The 23,769-nt window shown below is 54.8% G+C and overlaps 2 protein-coding genes across 2 annotated transcripts in view; one reads left to right on the top strand and one right to left on the bottom strand.

Moving 5' to 3' along the window:
• The first annotated feature begins 10,682 nt into the window (after nucleotides 1–10,682).
• On the top strand, nucleotides 10,683–13,670 carry CCL25 (C-C motif chemokine ligand 25). The gene is made up of 5 exons (XM_032883508.1): nucleotides 10,683–10,752; nucleotides 12,539–12,656; nucleotides 12,760–12,884; nucleotides 13,208–13,327; nucleotides 13,604–13,670. Exons 1-5 carry the CDS (start codon nucleotides 10,683–10,685, stop codon nucleotides 13,609–13,611), a joined length of 441 nt encoding a protein of 146 aa, XP_032739399.1. The 3' UTR covers nucleotides 13,612–13,670.
• Nucleotides 13,671–15,658: 1,988 nt separating this feature from the next.
• FBN3 (fibrillin 3) overlaps nucleotides 15,659–23,769 on the bottom strand; it is a 57,071-nt gene continuing 48,960 nt past the window's right edge. Inside the window, exons 59-66 of the mRNA XM_032883468.1 lie at nucleotides 23,407–23,532; nucleotides 22,791–22,913; nucleotides 22,487–22,603; nucleotides 19,789–19,917; nucleotides 19,580–19,699; nucleotides 17,905–18,139; nucleotides 17,219–17,369; nucleotides 15,659–16,428 (exon numbers count right to left, since the gene is read on the bottom strand). Coding sequence (XP_032739359.1) covers nucleotides 16,090–16,428; nucleotides 17,219–17,369; nucleotides 17,905–18,139; nucleotides 19,580–19,699; nucleotides 19,789–19,917; nucleotides 22,487–22,603; nucleotides 22,791–22,913; nucleotides 23,407–23,532 — 1,340 coding nt within the window. The 3' untranslated portion in view covers nucleotides 15,659–16,089. The remainder of the gene's footprint in view (nucleotides 16,429–17,218; nucleotides 17,370–17,904; nucleotides 18,140–19,579; nucleotides 19,700–19,788; nucleotides 19,918–22,486; nucleotides 22,604–22,790; nucleotides 22,914–23,406; nucleotides 23,533–23,769) is intronic.

Below are 23,769 nucleotides of genomic sequence, written 5' to 3'. Positions count from 1 at the left end.
TGAAGCTAGAAATGAATGATGGAAGGAAAACTGGAAAATTCTCCAGTATTTGGAATTTAAACACCACTTAAAAAAAAACAACTCCAGTTAACATACAGTGTTCTGTTAGTTTCAGGTGTGCAATCCAGTGATTAAACACTTCTATACGCTACTCAGTGCTCATTGCGTAACCACAGTCTTAATCCCCTTCATGTATTGCACCCATCCCTACCCCGCCCCTCTGGTAACCATCTCATCATTCTCCATGGCTAGCACTCTGTTTCTTGGCTTGTCTCTTTTTTTCTCTGTTCATTTATCTTGGTGCTTAAGTGCTACATACAAGTGAAATCATATGGGATTTGTCTTTCTCTGACTCATTTCACTTAGCACCAGCTCTATCCATGTTGTCACAAATGGCAAGATTTCATTTTCTTTTATGGCTGAGCAATATTCTGTTGCATACGTGCTATGTTGTCTTTATCCATTCATCTGTCGATGGACACTTGGATTCTTTCCATCATTTGGCCATTCTAAGTAATGCTGCAGTAAACATAGGGGTGCATATATCTTTTCAAATTAGTGTTTTTGCATTCTTTGGGTAAATACCCAGTAGTAGAATTACTGCATCACATGGTAGCTCTATTTGTAATTTTTTGAGGATCCCCCATACTGTTTTCTTTAGTGGCTGCACCAGTTTGCGTTCCCACCAACAGAGCACGAGGGTTCCTTTTTCTCTACATCCTCACCAACACCTGTTTTTTCTTGTGTTTTTGGTTCTAGTCATTCTGACAGGTGTGAGGTGATATCTCATTGTGGTTTTGATTGTATTTTCCTGATGATGAGTGATGTTGAGCATCTTTTCATGTGTCTGTTGGCCATCTGGATTTCTTAAACAACACACTCTTAAACACCAATGAGCCAAAAAAGAAATCACAAGGGAAATTAAAACCTATTTTGAGATGAATGAAAACAAAAACACAACATGCCAAAACTTACAGAATGCAGCAAAAACTGCTCAGAGAAGTGTATAGCTATAAGTGCCTGCGTTAAAAAAAGAAGAAAGGGGGCACCTGGGTGGCTCAGTGGGTTAAAGCCTCTGCCTTCGGCTCAGGTCATGATCTCACGGTCCTGGGATTGAGCCCCGCATCGGGCTCTCTGCTCAGTGGGGAGCCTGCTTCCTCCTCTCTCTCTGCCTGCCTCTCTCTGCCTACTTGTGAGTTCTGTATGTCAAATAAATAAATAAAAATCTTAAAAAAAAAAAAGAAGAAGAAAGATCGTGGGGGCACCTAGGTGGCTCAGTCGGTTAAACCTCTGCTTTTGGCTCAGGTCATGATGCTAGGAATCTGGGATTGAGTCCTGCATCGGGCTTCCTGCTTAGCAGGGAGCCTGCTTTTCCCTCTGCTTACTGCTTCCCCTGCTTGTGCTTTCTCTGTCTCTGTCAGATAAATAAAATCTTTAAAAAAAAGAGAGAGAGAGAGAAGAAAGATCTCAAACCAACAACTTCACTTTATACTTTAAGGAATTAGACAAAGTAAACTAGCCCCCAAAGCTAGCAGAAAGAAGGAAATAATAAAGATTATAGGGGAGATAAGTGGAATAGAGAATACAAAAACAACAGAGAACGTCAACAAAACCAACAGTTGGTTTTATGATAAACTGACAAACTACCTAGACTAAAGAAAAAAGAGGAAATAACTAAAATCAGAAATGAAGTGGGGACAAAACTCTGGACCTCAGAGAAGTAAAAGTTTGTAAGACAATGCTATGAACAATTTGGGACGCCTGGGTGGCTCAGTTGGTTAAGCAGCTGCCTTCGGCTCAGGTCATGATCCCGGCGTCCTGGGATCGAGTCCCGCATCGGGCTCCTTGCTCGGCAGGGAGCCTGCTTCTCCCTCTGCCTCTGCCTGCCATTCTGTCTGCCTGTGCTTGCTCTCTCTCCCTCTCTCTCTCTGACAAATAAATAAAATCTTAAAAAAAAAAAAAAAGACAATGCTATGAACAATTAAATGCCAACAAATTAGACAGCCTGAGAGCAATGAACAAATTCACAGAAACACAGTACTAAAACTGACACAAGAAGAAATAGAAAATTTGACCAGTTCAATGTGCTACCCTAAGGATTTGACTCCTCCCAACCCCCGCTAAGCCAGTGGTTTTTCAAACTCTTTTCAGAGGCCTAAGGGTTCCCACATACCTAGGGTGAATGGGGATGGGGGTGTTCTTAGGCACCCCAACCCTTGGTTGAACCACACAGTTCTATTTTCATCTGTTCTGTTCCTGGTGGGTGAAGGGGTCTGCAGAGCATTTCTTAAAGAGTCAGACCCTGTGGATTTGACCTAGCAAACCCTGTGAAGAAGGAAATCTGGCCAGGTGGAGGTGTCAGGGCTCCATAGCCAAGCAAGGGGCAGTGCCAGGCTGGGGCTGCTCAGAGGAAGGACGTGTACAGCCATAGCAGCCCAAAGGAGCTGCAGGTTCTGACAAGTCCTGCCTGGCTGGTCCCGCTCCCCTCATGGTAGCCCTTGTCTCCTGTTTGACTGGCTGTTCAGTGTCCCCTGCAATTCCTTATGAATTTTAGACTCCCTTTTTCCATTTCTGCAAAAATGGTCATTGGTATTCTGATAGGAATTGCCACTGAATGTATAGGCTACATTGGGTAGTACTGTCATCATAACCATGTCAAGTCTTCCATAAACATGGAGATGTCTTTCCATGTACTTAGGTTTTCTTTAATTTCTTTAAGCATGGTTTGCAGTTTTCAGTCATAAGTCTTGTGCTTTCTTAGTTAAATTTATTCTTATGTATTTTATTCTTTGTTGATGCTATTGTAAATGTAATTGTTTTTTAAATTTCCTAGTCAATTGCTCATTGCTATTGTATAGAAATGTAACTGATTTTTTTATGTGTTGAGCTTGTGTTCTGCAACTCTGCTGGCTTTATTAGCTCTAATTGTGTGTGTGTGTGTGTGTGTGTGTGTGTGTTTAGGATTTTTCTCTCTATATGATCAGTCGTTGGTGAAGATAGTCTATTTCTTCCCAGTTTGATTGCCTTTTTAATTTCCTTTTCTTGCCTAACTGCTCCAACTCCAGCACTGAGCACACTGTTGATTGGAAGTGATGAAAGTGGGCATCATTTTCTTGTTTCTGATCTAAGGGGGACAGCTTTCAATCTCTCAACCGCTGAGTATAATGTTCACGGCTGGTCTTTTGTAAATACCCTTTATCATTTGATGTTGAGGAAGTTTCTTTCTATACCTAGTTTGGTGAGTGCTTTTATTGTGGAAAAAGTGTTGGATTTTGTCAAATGCTTTTCATTGCATATGTTGAGATGATTGTGTAGTTTTTTCCTTCATTCTATTAATGTGCTATATTAAGTTGATTTTCAAGTGTTGAACTATCCTTGCATTCCCAAGATAAATCTACTTGCTCATGGTCCATGATCCTTTTAATATGCTCCTGGATTTAGTTTGCTACTCTGGTGTTGAGGACTTTTTTTTTTAAGATTTTATTTTTTATTTGAGAGAGAAAACATCAACATGAGCAGGGAGAGTTGCAGAGGAAGAGGGAGAAGCAGGCTCCTCGCTGAGCAGAGAGCCCAACACAGGGCTCAATCCCAGGACCCTGGGATCATGACATGAGCCAAAGGCTGACACTTAACCGACTGAACCACCCAAGTGCCCCTGGTGTTAAGGATTTTGAAAAAAAAATTTATTTAAACTCAACTTAATTAACATATACTGTATTATTATTTTCGGGGATATGTGTAGAGGAATTTGCATCTGTCTTCATCAGGGACATGGGTCTATAATTCTCTTGCAATGGCTTTGCCTGGCTGTGGTATCAGGGTAATGCTGACCTCATAGAATAAAATAAGGTAGGAGGTGTTCCCTCCTCTTCTGTTTTTGGGGAAGAGTTTGAGAAAGATTGGTGTTAATTCTTCTTTTGATGTTTGGTAGGATTCACCAAAGAAGCCATCTGGGCCTGCATTTTCCTTGTCGGTTTTTTTTTTTAATTAAATTAATTTATTTTTTTTTTATAAACATATAATGTATTTTTATCCCCAGGGGTACAGGTCTGTGAATCGCCAGGTTTACACGCTTCACAGCCCTCACCATAGCACATACCCTCCCCAATGTCTATAACCCCACCCCCCTCTCCAGACCCCCTTCCCCCCAGCAACCCTCAGTTTGTTTTGTGAGATTAAGAGTCACTTATGGTTTGTCTCCCTCCCGATCCCATCTTGTTTCATTTATTCTTTTCCTACCCCCAAAACCCCACGTTGCATCTCCATTTCCTCATATCAGGGAGATCATATGATAGTTGTCTTTCTCCGATTGACTTATTTCGCTAAGCACAATATGTTGGGGGGTTTTGATTGCACATACAGTCACCTCACCTGTAGTAACCCTTTCTGGGTTTTCTGTTTCTTCCTGAGTCAGTTTGGGTACCTTGTTTCCAGCAATTTGCGAGTTTCATTTAGATTATCTAATTAGTTGGTGTACAACTGTTCATAATATTCTCTTCTAATCCTTTAAAAAAATTTTGTAAGGGCAATAGTTCATGCCCCCCCATTAAAAATTTATTTGTTTATTTATTAGTGCTCTCTAGCCCCATGTGGGACTTGAACTCATGGAACTGAGATTAAGAGTTGCATACTGTATGGACTGAGCCAGCCAGGTGCCCCTGCCCCATTTTCATTCTGATTTTAGTTATTTGATTTTTTTTTTCCTCTTTTCTGGTTCCCTGTTTTATGTCATGTCAGCATTCCTTAGATGTCTTTGTAAACCCATTGTTATAAAAGTAAAATTAAAAAAATCTTTGTGATAGTAGGGACTAAATCTGTCTCATCACCATGTTGTAACTACCAAACCCGGCATGTAAATATTCTTGGTAAATATCTCCTGAATTAGTTCTTGCTGGTGTAGAGCATGGAAGGGACTAGAAAGGGCCTTGCTCAAGCCCTAACAAAAGACAGGCTGCTACTCTTGATTCTTCTCTTGCCTGGGCTGATGTCCCCACACTGTATCTTCTGCATGACCTTGGCAGAGCTCAGACCCGGGGCTGACCACAAGCCTCCCCTGGCTAAATCTCTCAGCAGCTCCCCGGTGTCCTTTCGATGAAGGTCACCCTTCTTGGCTCACTATGGGAGGCCCTGAATAGACTGTCCCCTCCCACCTCATCTTCCACTACCCACCCCCATCTCCCCCTCAGCTGTCCTGCACTTGGCAGGTCCCTCAGGTGTCCTGCTCTGTCTGACCTCTGACACCTGCTTCCCCTGCAGGTCTCCATTCAGTAGCTGTTCTCTCTCGAGACCTGGTGGGCTGCCCTCTGCATCCGCACAGCCTGCATGTGGACGGTCCTCCAGAATGTGGACTATGGTCCCGCACCGGCTGGGGGCCTTACGCGGGGAGTGGTATGTTGTTATCTGCCCTCTGTCTCCAGCTTTCTGCACATTACTTGGCACCTGCTTTCAAAGATAGGTTTTGTTCTTTTTCAGATATGGTGAGGCCAACAGATCAGGAGGCAATGGCCATTAAAAAGACAGATTGCTGGGGCATCTGGGCAGCTCAGTGGGTTAGGTGTCCGACTTTTGGTTTTGGCTCAGATCAGGATCGCAGGGTCGAGGCATCAAGTCCCGCATCGGGCTCCCTGCTCAATGTGGAGTCTGCATGAGACTCTCTCTCTCCCTTTGCCCCTCCTCCTGCTCACGCACACATGCTCTCTCTCTCTCTCTCTCAAAATAAATCATTAAAAAGAAAAAAGTTGCTATTCACAGATCTCAAGAGAAGGGGGCACACCCTGCCACACTGGGCTGCAGGGGGAAGCACGAGAGTTGGTCAGGAGGCAGAGGGAGTGAGGGAAAACGTGGGTAAGAGCCTGTACTCTGGTTTCCATGGGAGGGAATGGGTGAGGCAGCCCCTGCAGGCTCAGGGCTGGTTGGTTTGCATGATTCCAGTGGGCTCTGGGGCATGGGGGCTGTGTCTTAGTTGTCTGGCACCAGGCTCTGGGGTGATCAGGTCAGGGGACAGTGTCCCTGAGTGTAAGAGCCAGAAAGGAGGGGGCTCTGGTGTGGGCTCTGGATCGGCTCGTTTGCAGATGGGAGGTTCGCTCGGGAGGCATTTATGATCTTTAGGAATCTGCTAACGGGCAGTCCTTCCATGATCAGGGAGGTCCCGGCTTTCAAAACATCATAAAAAAGACATGCTTGGAACACAGAGGATTTTTAGGGCAGTAAAGTACCCTGATGCCATAAAGATGGATGCGTATCATTATACGTTTGTACAAACGCATGGAACATAGGGCCCCGGAGTGGACCCTGATATAACCTATGGACTTTGGATGATAGCGACGTGCTGTCCGGGGCTCCAGGGCGGGATGGACTGATAACGAAGGAGACTATCCACGCTGGGGCAAAGGGTATGTGGGAAATCTCTGCACCTTCCCCTCGGTATCACAGTGAAAATTAAGCTGCTCTTTAAAAAAAATGTCTTTTTTTTTTTAAAGATTTTATTTATTTGACAGACAGAGATCACAGGTAGGCAGAGAGGCAGGCAGAGAGAGAGGAAGGGAAGCAGGCTCCCTGCCAAGCAGAGAGCCCGATGCGGGGCTCGATCCCAGGACCCTGAGATCCTGACCTGAGCCGAAGGCAGAGGTCTTAACCCACTGAGCCACCCAGGCGCCCCTAAAAAAATGTATTAATAAAGAACAGAAATGAAAAAAGAATCAGTATGAAATTATGAATGACAATTATCTGTGGCTAGAGCTGCCCTGCCCACTGAGGTAGCCGCTAGCCGCCCCACCGGGCTGTTGGACTCTTGAAACACACTGTGAACCTATAGCCAAGTTCTATTATGCCAAAAAAAGGGGCGCATATCTCATGAGTCGTTCTTATTTGATTACATGTGGAAATGATAATATTTTTATAGATAGGATTAAATAAAATACAGTATTAAAATTTTTTTGAAGACATGCTTTTCTTTAAAAAAATAAAGATTTTATTTATTTATTTATTTATTTATTTATTAGAGAGCACGAGCAGGGCGGGGAGTGGCAGATGGATAGGGAGACAAGGGCTCCCAGGTGAGCAGGGAGCCCAATGCAGGACTCGGTCCCAGGACTCTGGGATCGTGACCCTAGCTGAAGGCAGCCGCTTAACCGACTGGCTCAGAGCCGAGCTTCAAACCCGCTGCCACTTACTTGGGCAGACAATGTAACCTCTTGTGCTTTAGTTGACTGAGTTTTTCCCGGTGAAATGGGGATGAATGTTAATCCTACAGAGTTGTGATCCTCTCAGGCCAGTCTCTTTGGAGGAGCCCAGGCCATCCCCAGCGTCTTCCTGTCATACCAGGATTGTAGCTGTGATCCTAATCTCGAAGCATCTTGCTTCACATTTGCCTCGTGTCTTGTGTGCTCTACCCTGGGACCATCTGTCTCCTTCACTGGTTCCCCTGGCACCCAGCCCAGTGCCTGGCATACAGTAGGCACTTGCTAAGTGTTTGCTGAATGAACAAGGTAACAAATCGCCCCCAGCAGATGTTTGGTAAGGATCGGTGACATCACTGTCATCTTCAGTGGCTGGGACACATTGGCCATCACCCCGGGGCCTAGCAAATGGCTGGCATGGAAGAGACGCCCAAGAAACCTGTGTAGAAGGGGTAACTGGAGCTCAGCAACTTCACAGAGAGTCTCCTAGAGGGCCCCATGGGCCCGTCACCTCAGAGCCCACCGCCCTTCCTCCCCACAACAGCCCTGCCTCTGCCCCAGCCTGGCAGGCTTGGCAGTAGGCACCCTTCCTAGCTGGGGCAGTCCAGCTGGCCTGTCCCCTACACGTCCTGTGAGAGCAGGGAAGCACCAGGACTGAGGCCAAGGCTGCATACAACCAGGGCCGGTGGCCCAAGTCCCTCTGGACGGCCTGGCCCCCACCCAGACAGACAGTCCCCACAGCTACCCCATGGAACAGAGAGACCACTGGTCAGCCCAGGGAGGGAAGCCCCCAAAGCCGGCTTTCCAGGAGGCAGCAAGGTCAACCACATCAGGAGCACAGTGAAAGGGGTCACACAGGGACAGTCTATAAATAAAGTCCCTGAAAGTCAGGCCAGAGGCTTGCAAGGCATCCTAGAAAAACCTTTTTTCCTCCCTTCCTCCAGTTGCCTGGTAACCACTGTGCATCTGGGCCAGAGCAGGAGGCAGCTAGGCACAACAGGAGCCCAGGCCTCGCAGACGCAGACGGGTTGGTGTGCTCCTCCTGACATGCGCAACAAGGAGGCGTTGGGGGAGGGCCCCTAGCTGCTGCTTTCCCAGCCCATCTGAGCAGGGACCTGGGGACACCAGAGGTTCAGGAGAGCTGTCCACAGCACTGGGAAGCGGGGGGGGGGGGGGGGGATCTAATATGCAGCAGCAACTTCATTAGGACCCCCACTTCAGCTGGTGGCACTTCCCCAGGGCCCCTGTGCCTTTCTGATGACTCTTAGAGCCTTCCTGACCCTCTGTCTCTTCCTCTGCAAAGTTGTCCAACACAGAACACCTGGGAGGGTTCTCCAGCAGAGAAATGAGAGCTAGCCGGCCCCCCAGAGGAACTCACTCCAAAGGGAGCGCCTGCACCCGCGTGCCTCAGACAGTCTCCTCCCCGTTAAAGCTGCGGGTGGGCCAAACCGTGCGGGGGAGGGAGGGGAGGTAGGCTCGCTCGCGGGGGGTCTCGGCCAAGTCGGGGTCACACCACGTCTTGGCGGCTGCCGCTGGCTGGACCGGTAGGTGCAGTAGACTGGAGCGGAGAGGCTGGCGGGGCCCGCCACGCCGCGTCCCCACGCCCCCAGCCACGCGGAGCCGCGTCCCGCCCCCGTCCCTCACCCAGAGCAAGAGGTCGAGGAACTGCAGTCGCACGCGGGCCCTGGGGACGGCCACAGCCACTGACGTGGGACTGCTAGGCGCGGGGGCCCCACTGCGGCTCACCAGCCAGAGCGGGGCGGGGCATGGCTCGTAAGCTCCGCCCCGCGCCAAGGCCCCGCCCCGCGCCAAAGCCCCGCCCCCAAAGCAATCCTCTTCCGTCCAGGGGAGCCCCTGCGAAGGGTCCCGGCCAAGGGGCTCCCGTGGGCGGGGCCTGGGGGACGGGGAGATGAGAAATGGGTACGAGTGTGAGAAATACCTGGGGTGGTCTCTAGTTAAGGATGCGGGGGATAAAAACTTAAAAGTTCCAAGCGATCAGCTGCGAGGTCTCTGCAGAGGCCCCTTCCCGGGGCAACCGCCCACTCCCGCTGGTGGCACCTCTGACCGGGTGAGCCACGCCGAGCCAGGGGAAGGCAAAACCTTCTACGTGGGTTTTGCTTTGCTTCGTGCTACCGTGGTTACCTGGGGATCCGGGCATTTCTTCCCAAACTAGAGCATGTCTTTGTTCTGGTGGTTGTTAATAACATCTTTCCCAGGTAATATTCGAGAAAATTCACATACCACTGGAAGGGAAGGTCGCAGGGGCGCCTGGCTGGCTCCGTCAGCTAAGCGTCGGACTCTTGATTTCAGCTCAGGTCACCATCTCAGGGTCTTGGAATCAGCTCCAACTGGGGCTCTGGGTTCAGCCGGGAATCTGCTTGAGGAGTCTTTCTCCCTCTCTCTCTGCGCCTCTCCCTGCTGAGCGTGTGCCTGCTCTCTCTCTCGCTCTCTCTCAGATAAGTAAAACTTTAAAAGAGATAAAATAAAATCTTTAAAAAAAGAAAGCATAAGGTTCATGTGCTTACTATACTCGTAGTACCGAACCCCTGTTCTCCCCTCACAGCCCATGGCAATTACGGATTTTATTTTCTGGTTCTATGGATTTGCCTGTTCTCAAAACCAGGGCATTTCTGCAGAACCGTAAAGCTCCCCATTGTGGGGAAGGAGAGAAAAGTGGGGTGAAGTCAGGGCCCATTGGGAACAGGTGGCTTGGGAGCAGGGAGCAGGGCAGAGGCTCTAGGCAGCCTGAGGCCCGTCTGTGGGAAGCCGAGGTATGCCCTGGGGTCCAGCAGGAGAGGGAATGCGGAGAGGAGAAAGGGTCCTTTGGGGGAGAAAGCAGGGGCTGACTGAGATGGGGGACGAAGTCAAGGGGGCTCCTGAGGCAGCCAGCCTTCAAGGGGCCTGGGCAGGCTGTGTCTGTCCATCTGTGTGGTCCTGTCTCCAGCCCCCAAGGGAGACAACCCTTGTCTGTCTCACATCCTCGTAGTTGAGAAAGTCAGTGTTTCCTGCCAGCTCTTTGAAGTAGGTCCTCGTGTCCACAGGTATCTACAGCCAACTCCCTCCAGGTGCACCTTGACATGGGAGAGAGGACCTAGAAAGAGAAACTGGGAGAAGCCCAAGGCCGAGGCGGAGGCTGAGTGAGAAAGAAGAAGGGGGGTGGGGAGGGTCCGTGGGCGAAGGGTGGGGCTCCATCTATAAAGGCTGTGACACCTGTTGCCCTGCCGGGCAGGAGAGCGTGGAGACACCCCTGCAGGCACAGCTCCTGGGTCTCGGTAGGTGTTGGTGAGTCCCGCCCCCTCTCCAGGCCCCGGGGCCCCCCGATCTTGGCTGAGATCAGCGCAGGCCCCACCAGCACCCTGGTCCCTCCCCTGTGCAGAGGGCCCTGGGGGTCGGACTTGAGATGGGGGTGCTCCCAGGGCCCACTGCTGTCCATTTGGGGTCCTCATTACCCCTACCTCTCCCCTTACTCCTCAAGACAGCCGAGGAGGAAGGTCAGCCTGCACCATGAACCCGCGGCTCCCACTCTGCCTCTTGGCCAGCTTGGTGGGTGCCTGGTCTACCATCCATGCTCAAGGTAATGTCTTGGGCCATACCCACCCTGCCTCCTGGGAGCCCTCCTCTCCCCACCCATCCTTCCTGCCCTCCCCCCTTTGCCCCTCCCCTCCTCCAGAAGCCTCCCTCTTCCATCTCTACCCTGAATTCTGCCGGACAACTCCCGCTCCCAGGGATGTAGGAACTCCTGGCATTTGTGAACTCCCCCAGGGGGTGCAGGCCCCCCAGCCCCTCCTTCCAGAGCCCCTGTGATACTTCCACCACGGTTCATGACCCAAGGCCTCCCTGCCAGGACTCTAGCTAGCCCAGGGGCACACTGCAGTGATGGGACCCTACAGGACTGAGTGTCCCCCCTTCCCCCACAGGCTACCTGTGCAGTCTGGCTGAGAGTTACTACTCAGTCTTCATGAGCCTCAGTTTCCTCATCTGCAAAGTGGGGCTCTGAATTCCCGCTGCAGAGACAGGACACCAGAATCCAATGGGCTGATATTTGCAAAACTCTTCAGTGCCCGGTGGCAACAAAGCTAACCATTACTGCTATTAATGGGGAGTCCCTTCCCACTTCTCCCTCTATTAGGCATCTGAGGATTTGGTACATACAGTCCACCAAGAGCCCGGCCACTGTGTCCTGCGTCCCTAGGACATAGGACAGGGTCCCAGGGGAGGCAGCTGAACCCCACTAACTGGCTGAGCAGGGTCCCTGGCTTGGTCAAAGCCCCAGAGCCACCCCTACCCTCCCTTCCCTCCCTGCCCCGCCTGCCCCTCACTGGGCCTGAGAGGCCCTAGCCCTGCTTCCAGGAGACCTTACCTTTGCCCAGGATGGGGTTGGGCTTCATTCCCCTTGTCCTGCTATCAGAGGCCCATCCTGGAGCCCTTTGATCCTGGGGGCAGAATGGCCCCCGGCTTGCCTGGTACTGCAACCCAGGGTCCTTCCAGCACCCCTGCCCTTTGCCCTCTGGGGCCACGGTTCGGAGATGTGGGAGACCACTCAAGTCCTCCTCCCCCATCCTTCCTACTGCACTTGGCCAGAACCCAGGTGTGGCACCTGCAGGCAGGGGTCAGCAGAGGGATGGATCCCACAGGGCCTTGAAGGCCTCTCCCTGTCCATCTCATCAGGTCCCCCTGCTCATCCTCCCAGGCCCTGCCAGCACCAGCACCTCCTCTTCCAAGCCCGCCCTGCTCCGGGTCCCTGCTCCTCCACCTCCCAGCGCGACCAACCTCTGGGCTCCCCATCCCCGCCCGCAGGCTGGGAGATCCCCGTGTCCAATTCCGCTCTGTACACATCTGGCACCTAGTAGAAACTCGAGACGCCTTTTTTTCAACCAACCAGTAAACGAACAGAGACCTCCAGGTTTCTGGCCCACTGACTGAGTGGTCACTCTGATGGGGACAGAGGCAGAGGCATTTGAGATAGCTCTAGGTGGGAGGGCCAGCCTGGAGCAGGAGCTGGGACATCAGGAGCGGCTGGCCAGACCCTTCATTTTAGAAGGGACTGGGCTGGGCATGGGGGCCCCTGGCCCCTCCTTGGAGCATACCATCTGCGCCCCTTGCCCTCTACCCCAGAGCAGGAGTAGAGACGGCTTTGATCCCTCACCCTTTGTGTGGTCCTGGGCCCGTCCCAGCCCTGGACTGTGGACCCCCTCCAACTCCTGCCAACTCCCCATATCAGGGGTCAAAGGTGAGCCGAGCTAGCCTCCTTATCACCGGGGCTGGGAGGGCTGCGGTCTGTTTCGGGGGGCGTGCGTCTGGGGCAGTGCTTGCCCAGAGCGCGTGCGCACAGCGACCTGAGCCTCCGGCCATGTTTGCAGGTGTCTCGGAGGACTGCTGCCTGGACTACCACCGCTGCGTGCGGCCCCGCCTGCTCCGGCTTGTCCAGGGCTACCGGCGCCAGGAAGTGAGCGGGAGCTGCAACCTGCCTGCCGTGATGTGCGTGGGCTCGCAGGAGGCTGGGGTGGGGAGGGGGGCTCATTCACAACTTTGCTCCCTGCTCCCACCCTAACCTGGGGACCCGCTTTCCCAACCCCCACAGATTCTCCTTCCAGAAAAACAAGGTGCTGTGTGCGAACCCGAGGGACAGCTGGGTGCAGAAGATGACAGACTTCCTGGATGCCGGGAACAAGACCTTCTCAAAACACCTCTGGAGACATTTTCACGGTGCGTGAAACCCAAGCCCAGCATCTGGGGCCTCCCCCTCCCTGCTGTGGGCCCCTAGGCTTCTGAACCCCCAAAGGAGGGGATCAAAGTCCAGCATGCTGACAGCTGTCACCACCCCAAGAGGGCAGATTTCTGGTGAATGGAGACTGAGTGAATGAACAACTCTTTCAGCCCAGACTTTTTCCATTGCTAGAGATGGCAAACTCAAGCAAATGGGAAGCTCATCAGCTCAAGTGACTACCCAGCAGCTTCAGGCACGGCTGGATCCAGGTGCTCAGAGGGCACTGGCAGAACTCTTATCTATTCCTTTCTCTCTGGTACAGACTCCCCCTTTAAATGTAGGAAGGCAGGCTCTGGAAACTCCAAGCTCCCACCACCCAAGTTTAGGAGGCCTGACAGAATCAATAAGAGGGAAACTTCCTTCCGGACAAAAACGAATGCAGGTAAGGATTCTGATGATGTGGCTCTCTCCACCCATCACCATTACCACGGGATGAGGGCTCCTGAGCAGCAGACTGGGTGAGGGGACTCCCTTCCGGGACCAAGGAGGCTGGCCCTGTGTCAGCCCTGCAGGCTGACATTCAGGTGGCCGTTCACTGCCCTAACCCAGCCTAGGGGGCTTCAGCAAGTACTGCAAGGAAATGACCAAGAGCGGCAGGGTCCCCAGCTCCACTCCAGTCCCGGTCACCTGCCGGCCTCTCCCCCCCCCCCCCCCACAGGACCATGAGCCCGGACATCTCCAGGATTAGCCCAGCACGAGATGGGCTGGACCTTTCTTCACCACAACAGCCCCCTGCGGCTCCGGGTGCCCCAGCCTCCCTGTCATTTGGGCCAAATCTCTGTGCCTGTGCCTGAGCCTGCGGCTGGCTACCTCTTATCGCCCCTGCCACATCCTGCTCCTCAGGCAGCTGGAAGGAGAGGGCTGACCTTATTTCGAGCCCCCTTGCCTGTTCCAGGAGCCAGAGTCAGTGCTAAGCAGTGGGTTTGTAGAGGACGGTTGGAATACCTCGCCTACCTGAGCCTCTTGCCACCTGTCCTGGGCCACGCCCGCCTGGGTCCCTCTGAGTCCTTGCAAAGCACCCATCCCTGGATGCTTCTCCCAGACCGTGCTTTTCTACAGTTTTTAAATAAACCTTTGACGGAATGCTCTTCCTGTTGGTCACGTTTCATTATAGACTGTGCATCGCGGCCCCCGCCTTATGTTGAATCCCACGTGACTGTCCCACCCCCAGATCTGTACTGGCAGTCCTCACAGCGGACGGCTCCTGGGGGACATGCTGGCCGCAGGCCCGGGTGTGAGTCCAGCTGGTGACCTTGGGCAAACCACTCATTCTCTTGGCACCTCTTTCCTCGCCTCTAAAACGGGGCTCACTGTGCTTGTTCTGCTCAGATCCCTGGGCTCAGATCCCCAGCTAATGCGGAGGAGTCCTCTGTAAGCTCTGAGAGGGGTCCAGAGAAGCTCCTGGTAGGCCAAGGGGACCAGAATGGGCCAAGAATACAGCCCAGGCATCAGTGACCATCCTGCAAGGAGAGGCAGGGCCATACTCCAGTCACTCGGCCAGACTCAAGCCATCCAACTGCCCTGTCCTCTGGCAGCGTGTTTCCGGCATGACAGAGAACATTGCAGATGAAAACCAAATGCTCCCTCTCTAGAGGACAAGAGGCAGTTTGTGGGCCAGTGGGTTGCACCCAGGCCCCACTAGGCTATGGAGGCAACTCGGGCAGATTTTAAAAACTCGGTGAGCCTTGGTCCCCCCTTGTCCCGTAGAATGGATGAGATCACTGCTTTTCTCAGACAAGTCAACAGGGACTAAATGCACTACTCTCGGGGGTGCCTGCCTGGCAGTCAGGACTTTGGGGTCGTGAGCTCCAGCCCCACACTGGGTATAGCAATAGCTAAAAAATAAATAAGTAAACTTAAAAAAAAAAAATGTACTGTCTGCGACAGGCATGGCATACACTCACACTGACCGCGCATCCACTGTCTCCTGGTATGGAGCTGGGCCATCATGGTGCATAGACGTGACCCGCCCGGGAACCAGGAAGGATGGCCCGGTTGGTGATGGCAGAGATGCTGGCCCAGATGCCCCATTTTGAACCCTGGCTCTGCTACCTGCCACTTAGGGTCACCTTCTGCTCTGTAGCCTGTTTTCCAATCTGTAAACCGGGGACCAGCACAACAGCCTCTATTCCAGGCAGTTCCAAGGACAATGACATGGGTCAACAATGGAAATTACTCAGAATGGGGCCTGGTACATCACACGTGGTCAGGAAGCGTGAGCCGTTGTCATCAAGACCCGTGAAGCCCACCAGGGCTTCCAGTGGTGGCCACCGGCAGCCTGGCTTTGTGTCAGTCATGAGTCTGAAGTTCACCCTGGGACCGTGTCCCCCAACCCCGCAGCAGAAGGTGGCCTTCACCTGTGTTTCACCTGCACGCTTTCTCCTCCAAGCCCCGGACTGAAGTCCATTCTACCCTCCGGGGCCTCCTGCTCCCTGACCTGTGAGCCTGACCTGGCCTTGCTGAGCGCTGCATCTCCGGACTTCCAGAACATGCCAGAGAGGCAGACTTAACCCAAAATAGCTTTATTGTCATCTCTGCTTCTGCTATAATAGCGGCCTGGAACCCTAGCCCACCCCACCGGGGGCCTGAGCATGGCTGTGTGTCACCAACTCTGGCTGGGGCCCCACAGGCTCTTTGGCTCGGAGGGTGAAGCCCCAGGCCCACACCAGCTGTCCGTTCCCATGTCCCACTGCCTCCCAGCGGTGACCCACGGTGCAGTGCAGCAGTGTAAGCCTGAGATCAACCAGCTACAGGGAATCACAGGCCCCTCCTTGACCCTGGTTGTTGGAGGAGGCCGGTGCATGCCATGGCTTCCAGCTGGCTTCCGGGGAGGACAGACTGTTGGGGTCCCCCTGGGCAGAGGCTGAGTTCGCCTGAGGTCAGAGAATCGCATTTTACTCTTCCTGAGTTTTGGGGTTCCACCTGGTCAGTGATCCCATTGCTGGTGGGATCAGTAGCCCCCAAGGCCAAGGCTTCACTGGGGTCACCAGGGTCTCTCTGCGGTGTGTGGTGAGCTGAGTGACATTAGTTTCCCCCAAATCCTGCCAGAAGAGGCAAGGACGGGGCAGTGCCCACGCAGGGAGTCCAGAGATGGGGGCTTCGGGAGGGGCCTGGGGCCAGGCAGGAGAGGCGGGCTCCTTTGGACTACAGCAGCTGCAGGTGCACCTTCAGCCGCAAGGCCCCGCCCCCTGGCGTCAGCAGCCCCTCCGGCCAGGGGCTCCAGGGCCCGGCCACGCTCACCACCTCCAGCTGGTAGGTTCCAGGCCCAGGCCTCCGACGCCCCAGCTGCAGGGAGCTGAGGCCCGGGAGGTGATGCATGCGGAAGAACCCTGGCCCGTTGCCACGGGCAATGACATAGCGGACCCGTCCCCCCAAGCTCTCCAGAGCTGGTCGCAGCTCCAGGATGTGCTCAGCCCGGCCCAGGCGGGAGAGGTTCAGGCCCAAGGTCAGCGGGGCCTCCAAGTCAAGGCTGGCCAGGCTCACCTGTGGACAAAGACCAGGCAGGTGCCCGTCAGAGGTGGGGAGAGTCGGAATGCAGTGGGTAGGGGCCGTAGAGAGGAGCTGCCTGAGAGCTTTCCGGTTCCCCGGGGTGGCGGTGGTTGCTACGCTTCCTGCATCTGGGCTCTTTGAGAGCCCCCTGTGTGCAGATGACAAAACCCTCTTTATGTGAGCTCCTCTGAGTGCGCTCCTGGTCCTGGCAGCCGGACAGGGCCCTGAATAAGCCGGAGGCCTCACTGGCAGGCTAACCCGGGCTGGGTGACGCAGCCAGGCCTAAAGGAGGTGATCTGTGTTTTCTTCCTCTTGGCTCTGGGCACTGCTGTGTTTGTTCCGCCTCATTTACATGTTGAGGGGTGCTTTGTGGGTTGTGTTAATGCTAGTCCTGTTTCCCCGCCCTTGGGGTCTGCAGACTTCAGCACCCGCCCCCAACCCCAGTGTTGCTCAGACATGGGCTCTTGCTGACACCTCCTGGCTGTCTTTGGTATTGCAGGAAAAGCCCAGGGAGGGGGGCCTGGGGGGCAGGGCAAGAGGTCGGGGGCAGCCTCCCTCTACCCAGATCCGTCGGTACCCATCCCAGGAGCCCCAACAACTTGCACTCACTCTTACAGACGCAGGGCCCTATCCTTGTGAAGCTTATGGAAAACAATGGAAACAATAGGAAAGGGAAAAAAGCGAGGGGGAAATAGGGCAAAGTAATACATATTTGGTTAAATCTAATACTGAAAGCCCCTCAGACCCAACATTCCTATCTCACTTCTGCCTTCCTTCTCCCCACCTGGTGACCCCCGTAGGTGCTGCGCCGTGGCCGGTCATGAAGGGAGAGGCCATTGACCTTGCACTCATAACAGGCTTCGGATGAGAGCAGCTCCTCCTCGTCTGGGGTCTCCTGGGGTCCAGGGCTGAAGCCCAGGCCAGAGACACAGTGCCTGGGCCAGGACAAGGGGGTGATGGGTCTTCAGGAGCAGGCTGCGGGGTTCTGCCCCCCCCATCCAGCTCCCACTCTCCATTCGGAGCCACGTTGCCCATGGGGATGGGTGCTGGTGTGTCAATGTGCAGGGGTGCCTCATGTGTGTGCCTACACAGAGGATATGCGTATGTGTGCGTGCATCCCTTGGCTCCCCGCGGGCAGAGATGTGGACCTGCAGGCACCCCATAGTGCTGGTGTGTATTATGTGTGCACGCTAAGATCTAAGAATGCATAAGGGTGACCGGGGTCCTGGCATAGGCGTGAGTCGTGCAAATGCTCAAGGGCACTACAGAGAAGTGTGCACCTACAGCTGTCTATGTGCAAATACGCAGGTGCACCATGCAGGCAACTGCACCAGAGTGGGGTGTGAGCTCGCGTCTGCACAGGCAACTGCACCAGAGTGCGGTGTGAGCTCATGTGTGCATGCATACATGTGTGCACAGATGCTCTTGTGGGGTTGGGGAACCTCAGCCCACCCCCCTCCAGCCCCTCACCCTTGCCCAGCCCGGAAGTAGCCTTGGGGACAGCCGCACAGGAAGCCACCAGGGGTGTTGGTGCAGCTGTAGCTACAGGGCCCGCCCCGGGCAGCACACTCATCTATGTCCTGGCAGCCCCCTAGGGCCTGGTCAAAGTCAAAGCCAGAGGGGCAGACGCAGCGGAAGCCGCCCAGTGTGTTGTGGCAGGAGGCACTGCCGCAGGCCGCAGGGGACAGCACGCACTCGTTTTCGTCTGTGAGTGGGGAAACCAAGAGAACATGGGGAACGGGGGCGCCTTTGCACCCCCAGGGCCCCTGCCCGCAGCACTCCCGGTTCCCGCACAGTTAATTCTGGCCCCTCCTCCCTCAGAGCCCTGGGACAGCGTCACCCTTCATCAGGCTCTGCGTAGGTCCTGGACTAGGTCTGCCCCACCCCTACACTCCTCAGCTGCCCCAGCCCTGTAGTCCTCCTTCAAAGCATTTCTCAAAATTTCCCAGAAATCCCAAATCGTGGAACAATCTAGAATGAGGTTTCATACATGGCATTCCTGACACTGGGGACAGGATCATTCCCTATGGTGGGGGCTGTCCCGTGCACCACATGACACTGAGCAGCACCCACGGCCTTCACGCACAAGATGCCAGGGGTGCCCACCTCTCAGTTGTGACGAGTGGAAGGTCTCTAAGACATTTCCAAATGTCCCCAAGGGCGCAGAACCATTCCCAGCTGGGAACCACTGGCCTAATTACTCCCGGTCCCCTCCACTAGAGGAGACAGCCAGAGAGCAGGGATGGAGTCTGCTACTTGGCCCACTTCTGTATCCCAGGGCCTGAGGCAACCCGGGCAAACCACAGCGGGAGGAGTGAGAGAATGCGTGCACAGAAGGGGAGGCGGGCCGACCAGGAGGGACTGGCAGCGGAAGGGAAGGTCTGCGCAGTCCCCAGGGGCCAACCACTACGGGGCAGGACAAAGAGGGAGAATGTAGCCGAGAACCCACCATCGGGGGCAGGAGGAGACCCAGAGAGAAGGCAGTGTCAGAGAGGTGGCGGGAGGGCAGGGACAGCTGTGTCAGAGAGGCTGAGGGAGGAGAGTGTCCGGGAGGTGCAGACAACGGTGCCCAGAGCAGGGGAGCTGTAGGGGCCTCCGGGGAGCAGGCGGACGAGGGTAGAGAGTGAAAGCCAGACTGTAGGGGAGGAGTGGAGAGAGGTGATAAGGATGAGGCTGTCATGAGGAGGGCCTTGAGCACAAAAAAAAAGCATGTGATGGAGAAGGTCGGGGTGCCGAAGGCTAGTGCCCCAGACAGAGGGCCTCTGCGCTCCCATTCCCTATTGCCATACCCGTGGCAGGCATCACTAATCAATCCCAGCACTCTTTCCCAGGGATCACAGGTACTGACTCCAAATCCTTCTCCACTGAGTCCCACCCAGGCCACCACTCCCTAAGAAGTGGACTTGACCTTTGCCAAGCTTGCTCTACGGCCCCCTGACTCCCCAGCCTCCCCAGCCGTGGAGGTGGGGGCAGTGCCCGACCTCCCAGGCTGGACCATCTGTCCTTTAGGATTGTCCCAGTGTCCTGAGTGGGGGTGGCTAATTGTGCCTGTCCCAGCATCCTTGGTGGGGGTGGCTCCTGGTTGTCTGCTCTGGATGGATAGTGATGGGGGGGCCCTGGCTCCCTCCCAGCCCTGGACACTCACCCACACACTGGCTCCACTGCGAGTGCGGGGTGAAGCCCTGAGGGCAGGCGCAGCGGTAGCCCCCCAGCTCGTTCTGACAGCCGTGCTGGCAGCGGTGGGGCCCATCACACTCGTTCACATCTGCGAGACATGGACAGGGCCAGATGGTCTGCCTGGAGGCCCTCTGGACCGCAGCCTGGGCCCGCACCCCACCCAAAGCCCAGATCTACCTTCACAGCCACGGCCCGAGCTGTCCAGGGCGAAGCCTTGGTGGCACTCACAGCGAAAGCTGCCGGGCGTGTTGTGACAGTGCCCACGGGTGCCACACGGGCCAGGCTGAGCCAAGCACTCGTCATTGTCTGCAGGGGACAGAGAACGGGGTGGTGGTAGGGGGACGGCCTAGCGGTTAGGGGATTCGGGTCAGAGACCACCATGCCAGGCCCACCGCCTGATCGACGGTGTGGCTTCAGGGTGAGTCGCTGACCCTCTCTGTGCCTCCGATTCTCATTCTGTGAAGAGATCTGGATCCGTCCCCATCTCCCAGAAGTGCCCCGAATATTTGAGATCATGCACGTATAGGACTTCACTCCACCCCTCATCAGCATTGCCTCCAAAGCTATGCGACCTGGGGTGGCTAACTTGCCATCCGTGGGCTCATGCGGGGGGACCCCAAGGATGGGGTGAGAAGAGACACCGGAGAGCTTGCTCTCTTCTGCCTTGTGAGCACACGGAGAGAAGGCAGCTGTCTGCAAGCCGAGAGGAGAGCCCTTACCAGAAACTGACCTTCCCGGCACCCTGACCCCAAGTCACAGCTTCCAGAACTGTGAGCAGCGCGGGTCTACAGCTTAAGCTCCGCCCCTCATTACGGTCTAGGGTGTTTTTGTGACACCAGCTCAGCCGAGATAATGGCCCACGCTGGGGTTTGGGGAATAACACATTTCTGGTGGGGAACCCTGGTTTTGGCTTCCTAGAGTATGAAGATCCTTGACCCTAGACATTTCCTGTTGGGGACGTGGAATCTCTCTTGGGTGCAAGGGACACAGGGGACATGGCACTTCTAAGCCGGGGGGCCCCTGTATCTGCTCATGGACACACCTCTACCTGAGCTGTCCCTTGAGGGGCCACAGAGACCAGCCCAGGATTCCTGCCAGGAACAACCAGAGAGAAGCATCCAGCCCTAGGGCGGTTTCTCTCCCTTGCATCCAGCAAAGCAAACTAAGGGCCGGAGACCCTGCGTGGTCATGTAATTTTGATCCTCTAGTTCAGACATCAGCAAACAGAGACTGGCCCCCCACATGGTTTTTATAAATGAATTTCACCCGCACACGGCCACGCCCATTCATTTGTGATGCACTGTCTGTGGCTGCTTTTGATCTACAAGGGCAAGGCTGAGTGTTTTCGACCAAGGCTGTATCGAACACAGAGCTGAAAACATCTCACATTGGGCCTTTGATAGAAAAAGTGTGGCATGGGGCTCCTGGGTGGCTCAGTGGGTTAAAGCCTCTGCCTTTGGCTCAGGTCATGATCCCAGGGTCCTAGGATCGAGCCCCGCACTGGGCTCTTTGCTCGACGGGGAGCCTGCATCCCCCCCTCTCTCTGCCTGCCTCTCTGCCTACTTGTGATTTCTGTCTGTCAAATAAATAAATAAAATCTCAAAAAAAAAAAAAAAAAGAAAAGAAAAAGCATGGCGATCCCTGATCAAGCTAGCCTAAGACTTCCCACGAGGAGTGCAGGCTACACAGGTGTGGGAGAGGAATGGTCTGGAGCCCTCGATCCGTGGGAGAGGAGTCCCACATGAGCTTGCCTGGTGTATGGGCGTGTGTGTTGGCACAGGGGCCCCCGCGTGTGGACCAGCCTAGAGCTCCCCACATACAAACGCCACGTTGGACGTGCTCCTTTTTGGGGACAGGGAAAATAACTGTGCAGAGAACAAGAAACGCATCTTGTTTCCAGGCTCAGAAGGCTCGGCCCCGGATGGGCGCACGACTCACTTTTGTACCTCCTTCAGCCCCTTGTACAAATGTCCCTTTTGAAGGGGCTTCTGATCCCTGAGTGGGAAATACTGCAGCCTTCCCAATCTCCTTCCTCTGCTTTTATGTTTTCTCTCTCTCGTGCCACAAGGTGTTACCTCACTGTTTGTTTCTATCTGGATTCCCTGTCAGCTGGGACAGTCGGCGACAACAGGGGGCTGGCCTCTTGGGTTCACTGCTGTGCCCTCAGGGTTTAGGCCAGGGCTAGGCAAATCCCTTCTGCAAAGGGACAGCTGGGAAAAATCTGTGTGACTTTGTTGCAACCACTTGGCTTGGGCTCCGCTGTTGTACCTCCAAAGCAGCCATATGTAAATGGAAGGGTGCGGCTGTGTGCCAATAAAACTTTGTTAACAAAAGCAAGAAGGGGGCTGGGCCTGAGGAGGGGATTGGAGTGGGCATCCCTCTGGCCTAGAGCACTGCTGGTACCCGGGAGGTCTCAGGAGGTGCTGGCTGAATGCATTAGTGGGAGCCTGAATAGGGCCACCCACGGCTGACCTTGGCCCTCAGAGGGGGTTTCATTCTTTCAGGCCACAAGACACTCAAAAGTGATGGGAGTGGCTGATGCCCCGGCAGCCAAAGCTGTGAACCAACTTCCCCTCTGGGCCCTGTGAGCCCCTGGGGTTTTAGGAGCACCCTGGGGAGCTCTAGGAGAGAGACCCAGCAGGGACTGGTCAGGGCAAAGGTAAGTGTGCTGGGTCAAAGTCAGAGGAATTCCTCTCACGTCCCTAGGGTGAGGAAGGAGACTGCCACCGGGGTCTGAGCACCCACAGAGTGCGGACTTTGTTCCGATCCCCTGTGTCCGCGATGTCCGGCACACACTCAGCGCTCGCTGTGTATTTGGGAAATGAGCGAAGGTTGGTGCCTTGCACCAGCCGGGGGGGAGGGGGAGGGGACTCACCAAGGCAGGCCTGGTGGTGCCGGGTGAAGCCGGGGGGACAGCGGCAGGTGAAGGAGCCGACAGTGTTGGCACAGAAGAACTGGCAGTTGTGTTGCCGCGAGGAGCACTCGTCCAGGTCTGCGGCACAGACGGTCCTCTCGGGCTCAGAGCAGGGCCCCCTGGGGCTGGGGGCTTCCCAGGGGAAAGACCCCAGGGTTGGCGTCCAATGCCATGCAGTGGGGAGGGGATGAGTGGCCGGGGACACACCCGGGGCATCCCTGGGGGACTAGGGATGGAGCCCCACAGGGCCTGGGGGGGACGTCACCTCTGCAGGTCCTGCCGTCCTCCTCCAGCTGGTAGCCTCGGGGGCAGGCGCACAGGAAGCTGCCCTCGGTGTTTTTGCAGAGGAAGGCACACGGTGCGGGGGCCTGGCCACACTCATCTATATCTAGAGGGTCGGCAGGGGGTCAGACAGATGTTCCCAGAGGCTCAGGGCCCGGGGTCTCCACTCAGGCTTTAACCCACCAGACTCTATGGGCTTCCATAAGGAATTGGCCCTTTTTTCACAAAAAGCCAGAGAATAGACATGTTTGGCTTTGCAGGCCACATGGTTTCAGTTCCAACTACTCAACTCTGCCCTTGTGGTGGGAAAGCAGCCACAGAGCGAAGGAAAACAAATAGGCGTGGCTGTGTGCCAATAAAAATTTATTAACAAAAAAAGTGGAGGGCCGGACTAGTCCCTTGAGCTGGAGTTTGCTGATCCTTGACTTAGGTGAACATCTGCTAAAAACTCAGGATGCACAAAACACCACAAGGAAAGTGATCAGGGCGGGGTGTTGCTTCCGGTTCAGGCCAGAAGCTTGGGCTACATGCTGCTCAAAAGGGGCGGGGCTGGGGTGGGGGTGGGGAGGTGGGGCCGGGGTGGGGGTGGGGAGGCTCACCCAGACAGGCCGTGGCAGCAGCATCTGGCATATAGCCAGTCTGGCAGCGACAGCGGAAGGAGCCGAGGCTGTTGATGCACTCGCCGTGGGGGCACAGGTGAGCGAGCATGCGGCACTCGTCCACATCTGAGGGACACGCAGGGCTCCGCTGCACTGGCCGTCTGGGGTCACTAGGGCACAGCTCCGCCCTTGTGTCCGCCAGCCCTCTCCCTGGGGCCATGCCAGCCTCTACGTCCCCTCCCTGACCCCGGAGACCCCACCCTTGGGCTGTGAGTCACACCTCTGCCAGCAGGACACCCTCAACGAAGCTCCTTCCACACACTGAGAACACCTGGCGGGGGGCACACTCTCCCCACCGCCTCA

The sequence above is a fragment of the Lontra canadensis genome, unplaced genomic scaffold (assembly GCF_010015895.1).
Source record: "Lontra canadensis isolate GAN:19392208 unplaced genomic scaffold, GSC_riverotter_1.0 scaffold88, whole genome shotgun sequence".
Classification (NCBI taxonomy): domain Eukaryota; kingdom Metazoa; phylum Chordata; class Mammalia; order Carnivora; family Mustelidae; genus Lontra; species Lontra canadensis.
This window is presented reverse-complemented; position numbering and strand designations above follow the sequence as displayed.